The sequence below is a fragment of the Alligator sinensis genome, unplaced genomic scaffold, assembly GCF_000455745.1.
Source record: "Alligator sinensis unplaced genomic scaffold, ASM45574v1 scaffold172_1, whole genome shotgun sequence".
NCBI lineage: Eukaryota > Metazoa > Chordata > Crocodylia > Alligatoridae > Alligator > Alligator sinensis.
In genome coordinates this window covers 1393031-1402430 of record NW_005842168.1, presented here as the reverse complement: position 1 = coordinate 1402430, position 9400 = coordinate 1393031, and the positions used below count along the sequence as shown (strand labels likewise).

The 9400-nt window shown below is 40.9% G+C and overlaps 1 protein-coding gene across 3 annotated transcripts; it reads right to left on the bottom strand.

Annotated features, from left to right (window-relative positions):
- Nucleotides 1–428: 428 nt before the first annotated feature.
- LRRC42 (leucine rich repeat containing 42) lies at nt 429–9377 on the bottom strand. 3 transcript variants are annotated; one of them, XR_003094559.1, is made up of 7 exons: nt 6410–9377; nt 5193–5311; nt 2920–3008; nt 2721–2834; nt 1522–1606; nt 822–1198; nt 429–710 (listed from the first exon to the last, which is right to left on the bottom strand). XR_003094559.1 is itself a non-coding variant. In XM_025206688.1 (7 exons), exons 3-7 carry the CDS (start codon nt 5254–5256, stop codon nt 945–947), a joined length of 606 nt encoding a protein of 201 aa, XP_025062473.1. In that variant the 5' UTR covers nt 5257–5311; nt 6410–6541; nt 7822–9374; the 3' UTR covers nt 735–944. The 3 variants fall into 3 exon arrangements, 2 of the variants coding, with proteins under 2 accessions (XP_025062473.1, XP_025062472.1); XM_025206688.1 differs by lacking the exon at nt 429–710 and having other exon boundaries at nt 735–1198; nt 6410–6541; nt 7822–9374; XM_025206687.1 differs by lacking the exon at nt 429–710 and having other exon boundaries at nt 735–1198.
- Between the last annotated feature and the right edge of the window lie 23 nt (nt 9378–9400).

The window sequence follows — 9400 nt, the reverse complement described above, 5'->3', positions numbered from 1 at the left end:
AGTTTTGTGGGTGGTTTCTATCATGCCTTTAGTTGAAGGTGTGGCCAGCTTACTGCATCAGGCTGTATGGCAGGGTTCTTGTACTGGACCCAGCTTGGACCCACAATCAGCTGATCATCAGTCCTAACCCTGGGACTGCACTGGTTTACTGGGCTCCCCCTGTGCTGGCAAGTACTAATGGTATGACTGGGATTGGAGCCCAATCCCAAAATCATGCATCCTACCATGGGATCAGGGAACAGATCCCATCATGCCATGAAGTGTGCGCGCGCCAGGAGCATGCCTCTCATTCCTATCATCAGCTATTCTAGTTTCATCCTCTCTTTGCTATTGAGTTCCTTCAGAACACTTTAGATACAAGTGTACAATTGAGATTTAAGTACCACTACTAAAATAACAAGATTTGGAGTATTTATATAGCACTGTGACAAGTCATGAGGCATTTTAAATATACAAATCAGTCACCACTACTATCATGCTGATGAATTCAGGCTCTGTTGTGTGACACCACATCAGCAGCAGGACCAAGCAAACTAGTCTCTCTCACCTAAAGCCAATTTCAGTTTCAACTGCTGTTACTACAGTTGCCAGATTGCTAAAGGGAAGAACAGAGGCAGCGGAGATGACTAGTCATCTGCTACTGAGGTGCTCAGGCAGTTTAGATAGCAGTGCCGATGAATTCCTTCTAGGTATTATCCATGTCTCCAGCACTATTTAAGGATGACAACAACATATTTATTTGAAAAATTATTATGTATTGAAAATATACATTAGAATTCCCATTGTCCCTCCTCCATCACTCTGGCGCTTCCCTACTGTACCGTGGGCAGAAATTAATTTGCTGCCATGCCATCGTGAGCAGATCATCTGGATAAGGTCAGTCTCCTTTCTCCATGTGAAAATCCAGTTTGATATAACAGTCAAGGAATAAATTCTTTTCTGAATCAATAGCTATTCAGCAAGTCCCAGTCTTCCATGGTGAGGCACATGTGCTTTGAGGTCCGTTCTGTCTCTTGTTCAGCCAAAACTCTCTTTTTATTTTTCTTCAATTCATGGCTAACTGCAGCCTCCTTTTTCAACAAAGGGGCATGGCAGTTTTGTGTTTTCTCCTTATAGAACTGCAGGTTTCCAGTTGCTTTTGTTTCCACCTCCACCAACGTGCATGTGACTTGTTCTTCTATTCTGCATCTCTTTCCATCTAGAAGAAAAAACAATACACATGCATTTAAAGCCAGGCAAAAATCTGCTAAAAGTTACATGTGTACCTCAACCCAAACAATTTGAGAATTCATGTTGAATTTGAATTGCTTTCATTCACGAAGGGAAAGAAATCTCCAACATTTTTTAAACATTTCCATTTTTAAATTCACTTAAACAAAATTTCATACTGTAAGGATTTTGCAATTTTTTTGGTTCAGTTAGCAAACAAGCTTATCTTAATACACACTTCAGTTTGTTTCCATTGGTTTTAACAGGCTTTGAATAGTATCTGTATCTGCAGGGTTTCACAAAGTTACATACAGAAATGTCTAGCTGCTCTTCTGCACTGCAAGTTTTTTTTCGGCTTAATGGCTTCCATGACCAACTGTTCCCACTGCAAAATGGTCTGAAAGAAAAGAAGGATGATTAAAATGCTTCTTACAAGAAATGTATAGAAAGGCAGCCAAGCGCATCAGCAAAACTTCAACCCCTTGTTTGTTTGTTTTTTTTTTACTTTTTCAATGACTAAATACCAAACTCAAGCAACTTTTACAGCAACAACTCGTTTTTCTGTAAATCCTTTTAAGTGGAATATTTTGTCTACATTGCTAACATTTCACGGTTCTTCTGAATACTGCCTTACTGCAACAGAATCCCTGTTTGATATGAAGCAAAAGAAGCAGGAAACAAATCTAGCTGTCACACATTCAGTAAGAGTCTACACTGCACTCTGCAAAGTGATGCAGAGATCTCCAAGCTAGCTCAGGTACCAGAAGCACCTACTGACACCAGCATGAAACTCCATGCCAAGAAGTATGGTGTAAGTTAGTCCAAGTGAAGCTCGGTGCTGGCACAGCTAGTGTGCACTTGAGATGTACCCCATTATACAGATCCTCCTTATACACTAGAAAAGGAGAGCAGAAACGGGTCCTAAATTGTAATTTTAAATGGAAGTGGTCCGAAGTGGAGAACAGTTTAGAAGCTGGGCACAGAACTACAACTGAGAAAAATAATTTCAAATCTCCTCAGACAAAGAAAAGCCTTCTACTCAGTCTCCGATATCCAAGATGAGCATTTTAACCACTTGGATGCTGGTTAAGAGGGGTCACCACTGCCTGTCTACATGAGGTTTTTTATGGAGCTCAGCCTAATAGGTGTCCACTGTATTTGGCCCTATGGACAGTTAGGAAGAGGAAACTTATTTGGTAAACTCTGCATAGCTCAGACATGAGCCGGACATATACCCGAGTTCATTATTATGAAATTGAGAAAAGCTGCAATCTGATTTATTATGTAAAATAAATTCCTGGTCTAGGTTCCCAGGAATCTGGAGTGCAGTCTTTGGGAGGCTACTTCTGGCATGTAAGACTGCAAAACATATTCTTTATGCAGTTCACAACATCTGTGTTCTCACAAGTACACGCTAGATGACAATCAAGACCTCTCTGAGAGATGTGAAGCAGCTTGTGAGTGAAGTAAGTGCACAGTTATTTTGGCTGACAAACTAATAAACAACATACCTGCTCTGCCCATCCCTCTGTTTTGCAGGTACTATGATCAAATTCTTTCAGTGGTACTTTTGAATGGACAAGGCCCAGCTGTACCTGGATCCTCTGAACAACTGCCTTAACGTCCTAGTAAAAATAGAAACAAGCAGACTGTGTAGAGGAGTACTTAATCATATATTTGTAATGGACTCAAGTACAAGCTTGGTTTTACCTTGAGACCTGTTCCAGATATGTCCAAGCAATTTAACTTCCTGAAGGAAAGAAGATATCCAATTCCTACATCAGTGATTTTAGGGTTACCTATAAAGAAAACAAACAGATTATCATGCTAAATTGCATGATAGTAGAAATTTGTTCTTCAAAACAGATTCTTAAAACAATCAGATGCGGGTCTGGGAAAAGACACACATCATAGGTAACCAGCCAGTTATTCCAACAGTAAACAATGTTCAAGTGATTTTGGGCCCAATTGCATTTTATACCCTCCAGGTTTTGAAAGTTTCTTGAACCTGACTTATTTTTTCTCTTCAGATCAAAATACAATTTTCATTCAAAACAGCTTAATTTGGGTCAAATTAGTTTGAATGTGTGTATGTACAAATATAAAAAGTAGAGTTTACATAAGTATCCTACAAAGAAACTGTATTAAAAAAATACTCCTAAATTTGTGAAGCCGAGCACTCAGAATTTAGGAAATACCAGAATAAATGTTCTTGAGAAACCTTAAAATCCAGCCCCACGTGTATACACTCACATACTACTTTTTGATGAATACTGAATATTTGCTAAAAAAACTACATTTTCACAACACTCCTGTGAGTTGCATACACCTAGAGAAGCTAAATCATTCCCTTCATAGATAGAAAATTAAAAAAAAATCACAGCGATTACAGTTAAAAGTACATAGTAATTCTGATTGCCTGATTTGAGATTAGGGGTGTAAATTACGTTTTTTGAAAAAATAGGATCCTAGCAGTCTACAGCATTACGTATCTTTAAAGCAAACTTCTACCGACTTCAGTTGCAGCTCAAAGAGCTCAACATTTCTGTAAATCACACCTCCAGGTCTCAAGTCAGGAGAAGAAAATAAAGAACTCACAATCAAACATTTCCTATGAAGAAAATAAGTATAAATGACTTAACCCGCCATCATATGTGGAAGAAGCAGGAATAAAATCCAGCTATCCTGGGCAGCATTCAAGTGCCTTAACCATGAGACCATCTTTTTGCCCCTTCCCCTCCCCACAACAATCTCTTGAATATACCCTGTAACAAATGAAGGTGGGGTCCTGCGGATAAAAACCTCCTTTCACTATAAAAACCCAATGCATCCTTAGAACTGGTCTGTCCTCTGATGAGACAAACAGGTGATCCTTCAGTTAAAGACTACACAATGCATGTGGCTAAGGGGCTAAATTAAGGTGGCTCAGGCAGCCTTAATTCTGGTATTTTCTAATATTTGTGCGCTTGACACTAAGTGCTTTCTAACTGGCTTTTTGTGTGCAACTTACAAGGTTTTAAAAAAGGCAAACTGATTAAAAAGTTTAATTCCCTCATGTGGCATCACACTGACACTCACATGAGTTATCAACTTGGCTGGAACCTTTACAGTCACTGCATAGACCTCTGCTGCCCAAGCTAATGGAGGAACTGATACCAGCAATAGACAGTCACCCTCTACCTGAACTAGAACTGCAGAGGGTGGGATGTTTGGTCACTGGAATTTACAGATCTGACAGCAAATGAAAGGTGACACTCTGGTGTCTGGGGTTCCAGTGTAGGCTGTGGTGGGGAGGAGGCTCTAGTGGACACACTTTTATGCCCATTCCCCTCGTTTCCCTGTCCTCTCTACCCACTCCTATCCCCAGTCGTGTTCTCCTAAACCCGAGCAAGTTCTAGATTTGCTGCTTGATGCTTCCTGCCCAGTCAGTCCCAAGGACCCCCTGAGTCTTCTTCCTTTCTGCTTCTCTTTCCAACCAAGCCCCTCCAGTAGTTCCTCCTCATCCCATCCACATTTCCCACCTCTATTCTCTACCTACCCTAATCTCCTCATGGGGATTCTCATTCAATATTGGCATCCTTCACTGCCCCCAGATTATGAATTCAATGACAAATCACTTCCATATAGTGAAGGTTAAGGTCTCTCAAAAATACATGTAAGCAGGAAAAGGAATGGCTAATTCAAGTCCCATGCCAGACTGCAGAGATATTCAAGCCTTGCATTTATATCAGATAGGGATTTAACCTTACTCTCCTACTGACTTCACTGGTAAAATTCCATTAATTTAATGTTATCTGGATGGGACTGCAGGTTCAATCTGTGGTTTCTAGCAGATGTTAACAAAAGGCCTTGCTTAACCACTTCTGATTTAGGGGTTCATTTTGTTTCATTATATCCTTTCAGTCATAAATAGGAGTTAACTAGATCAGAAGAAACATGGCTAATTTCTATACTTAAACCATGAGACACTTTGGTACACTTACAAGACAAATCTAGCACAGAAAGATTTTCAAGTCCCCTTTTCATTACTCGTACTGGTGCTGTCATTTTGCGAAGGCCTGCATCAGATAAACAGTTATCCTTCAGGAGGAGCCTTGTTACACTAGGATGAAAAATAGAAAGTTATTACCTAGGACTTCTTAAGAAAAAACTCTTAGATTTTAATGTACAAACTCAGAATTTTTTTCCAATCATCCCATCAATCTGTCATTTCTTTAGTGATATTAAAAGGACCACTGAACAAAAAAAGCCTCTTTTGGTAAGGCTAACAAGTGTAATGTTCCCATTGCTGGCTCAGCAGAAACCGTTACCCAGCACACTATTTCCAGAGTTCTGCTGACACAGGCAATATTGGAACACAAAGATTTCTTGACATGGGCCGTAAGGTTCTCTATAAATTGAAGTTATGAAACATAACTAGTCTTGCCAATTTCAACTCCATTCAAAATTAGGGAAGAAAAATCTTTGCTTGACAAATAAGAAAAGACAAAACTAGTAGAAGATTGTGGGGATGCTTCTTAAACGTAAAAGGAGGTACTGCACGCTAGAAACAAAATAAAACCCACAAAGATCTAGAGGCATACTTCCATTGCATCCTCCAAACAAGTTCTTGAATAACTTGTGTGAAAGTTTAAAGTAGCAAGTTATTAATTAAACAGAATTAAGTGATTAACTTATCTGAGAAAGTTACACAAATTTCTAATTTTAGTAGTTATATATCATTTTAGGAAATACAGTGCAAAAATTAGAAACATCTCATGCTGGCATATAGCACGCTTATCTACTGATATAGTTAACATTATTTTGATAATGTTTATCACCCAGGAAAATAATATTTAATAGGATAAATCTGTAACTTGGAAACACTAAGGTTTGCAGTGCTTAAGGCTATGAACAGAAAATGAAATATAAAACCACTTGGTCTATGCGTTGGCCAGCAGAATACTTCTATTTCTACTCTTACAAAACTACAGAATTACTTTTAATGTTAAATATATGCTCTGAATGATAGTTTGCGTGCGATTAGTTTTGATGGGTGTTCCCCCGCCAAACAGTTTTTATGAACAATTAAAAACCCCACTAATTTCTATCTTACTGCCTGTGAAACTTTCTTTTAAAGGACATGCAGCATGACTCTGAATTCCCTGGTGACCAGAAAAGCAAAGGTTGCCACTAGGTACATATGTTACTAAACTGGTACCTGGATAGAGCTTCCTTGGTGAGATGTTCTAGCAATTCGTGTTCATCTCCAAGTTTGCAGCAGGAAAGATCCAAGCAGGTCAGTTCTCTGAAAGATTTAATTTCTTCAAGTTTTTCAGAAATAACCAGGTATCTGAAAAGGGAAAAAGTAATCAACATTTAGGTGCATTAAATATAACAGTCCTACAAAGTGCCAAGTACTCTGAATGCTCCCTGGTGTAACACAAGCAGCCAGGCTGCTCTGCAAGTGGAAAACACCCAAAACAAGCAATCAGTCTTCATTACCTAGCCGTGTTGTAGTCCACTGGTGCCCAACTCATGTGGCCCACAGGGCTAGAATTGGCAGCAGCAGTGTTAATTGCCGTGACTCTCACAGCCCCAATAGCTGCTGTTCCTCCTACCGCCAAATTTCCAGCCCCACGGGCCAGTTGATGCAGCTCTGCACTCTAGATCTGTGGTCCAGAAATCTATGACGGGATGAAAGGCGGCAGCATCGACTGCCGCAGCTCTGAGAGCTGTGCCAATTAACGCTGCCACCACTTGCCACACTGTCAAATTTCCAGGCCCAGGGGGAGTGCCATAGGCCAGATGACAGCTCTGTGACCTATACCTTGGTCATCCCTGCTGAAACCATGCAGCACACACACGCTTTCACAGCACTAAGCCTCCGCGTCAATTCCAGAAGTATCCACTATATAACTGATAAACAGACCTTCTAGTTTGTCTATCTTGCTGGGATCCTATGACCCCTGCTGACTTCCTGCCCTTTGGGCAGGGGGCTGGACTCGATCTCTCGAGGTCTCTTCCACCCTAATGTCTATGAAATAATTTGCAGAGACCACTATTAGGGTCTCATTTGCACATAAACTTTGTAACAGAATAAGATAGGGCATATATTTTAAGTGTAATAGCTACTTTCGAGTAACTCTATGTATGGACACTTTACTCCAAAATAAATGTGTCCTTTTTTGATTTCGCTTAACGCATTTCCAAAGTGGCTGTTCCTGAACAACAAGTTTCTCTAGCTGGGATTAGTCTAATTCCAGCATCTTTACTTGCCATGTCTGATGTTTTGTGACCATGTAGAGGTCTTACCTAGGGGGGAGTCAAACTCCCTACTACAGCAGCTCTCCTTCCCCTTTTAAAACCTAACTCATGAGTAGACCAGCAATAAAATTGCTATAGCTGAACCCCAGCTCAGCTAGAGTTAATTGGTTTTTGTTTAAAGATAGATGCCACGTGCTCTAGGACCCATGTTATGGAAAAAAGGGGTCTTATGTGTCTCGTTTCCACTGTACTTTTTAAATTTAACTTATACTTCACATGAATACTGTGAGGATTAGTTTTTAAAGGCCCTTACTACACAAGTACTCCTTAATTATAATGAGTTTTGTTAAAAACAGAACTATTCACCTAATGCTTCAGTTGAGGTTGCAAAATGGAGTAACGCAGATTTGGAAGATTACCCGAATTACGTTTCTGCATCGCAGGCCCGAGAATTAAACCTCGTGCTGTTTACCTACGACACTCGATGGCTCACACAACCCCAGATTCAATGATACCTCCAAGAAATGAGCGTGCAATGCCCTCTATGCTAGCATTTACTCTACAAGAACAAGAGGCCAGGAGCAGCAGAGCAGGCCAAAGGATCTGGCATCCATAAAATGAGACCGAAATAATAGAAATGCACCTATGCTTTTTTTTTCGGGTGGGGGAAGAGACAGGAGAATGGTTAATGAAACAAAGCCTTGAACTCAAGTCCTATCGGAGCTCGTGGACGGAGGGGATCTCTTTTATTAGACCAACAAGATCTTTGCAAAAAAAAAAAAAAAATCTTTCATTGCAAGCTTTCGGGCACTAACATCCCCTGACCAACACAGGTTTCACTCACACAATTAAAAAAAATCTTTAATTGCAAGCTTTCAGGCACAAACGCCCTAGATTAATACAAGTGTCCCTTGCAAAAACATTTCCTTAATTGAAGCTTTTGGGCACAAATACCCTAGACCAAATTTTTTTTTCCTTTAAATCGCAAGCTTTTGGGTACAAGCACCCTAAAAGCAATACAGATTTCCCTCGCAAAAACATGTCTTTAATTGCAAGCTTTTGAGGGCATAAACACCCTAAAACCAATACAGGTTTTCCTTGAAAGAAAAGTCTTTAATCACAAGCTTTCGGGCACAAACATCCTAAAACCAATACCATTTTTTTGCGAGGGAAACCTGTATTAGTTTTAGAGCGTTTGTGTCCAAACGCTTACAATTAAAGACTTTTTTCTGTGAGGAAAACCTGTGTTGATCTAGGGTGCGATTAAAGACCATTTTTTTGTGAGGGAAACCCGTCTTTAATCGCACGCTTTCGGGCACAAACGCCATAAAACCAATACAGATTTTCCTCACAGTCTTTAATCGCACGCTTTCGGGCACAAACGCCACAAAACCAATACAGGTTTCCCTTGCAAAAAAAATGGTCTTTAATTGTAAGCGTTTGGGCAGAAACGCCCTAAAACCAACACAGGTTTTCCTCACAAAAAAAAGTCTTTAATCGCACGCTTTTGGGCACAAACGCCCTAGATCAACACAGGTTTTCCTCACAGAAAAAAGTCTTTAATTGTAAGCGTTTGGACACAAATGCCCTAAAACCAACACAGGTTTCCCTCACAAAAAAAAAAAAACAGTCTTTAATCGCAAGCTTTCGGGCACAAAAACCCGACGCCGACACAAGTTTCCCTTGCAAAAAAAAAGGCCTTAATCGCACGCTTTCGGGCACAAACGCCCTAAAACCAAGAGTTTCCTCTCAGCAAAACCCGTGGTGACCCGCACAGTTTCGGGCCGGCGTCGTGCACCTCCTCCCCCGCAGTGCCCCGCCCGCCCGTGCGTGTGGCCACCCCGGGGGCTCCCAGGGCCACCCCTGGGCGCTCGCTGCGGGTCTCCCCGGGGGGGGGCAGGGAAAAGCCACCCCCCCGGCGCGGGCCCGGCCCCGGGCCCACCCC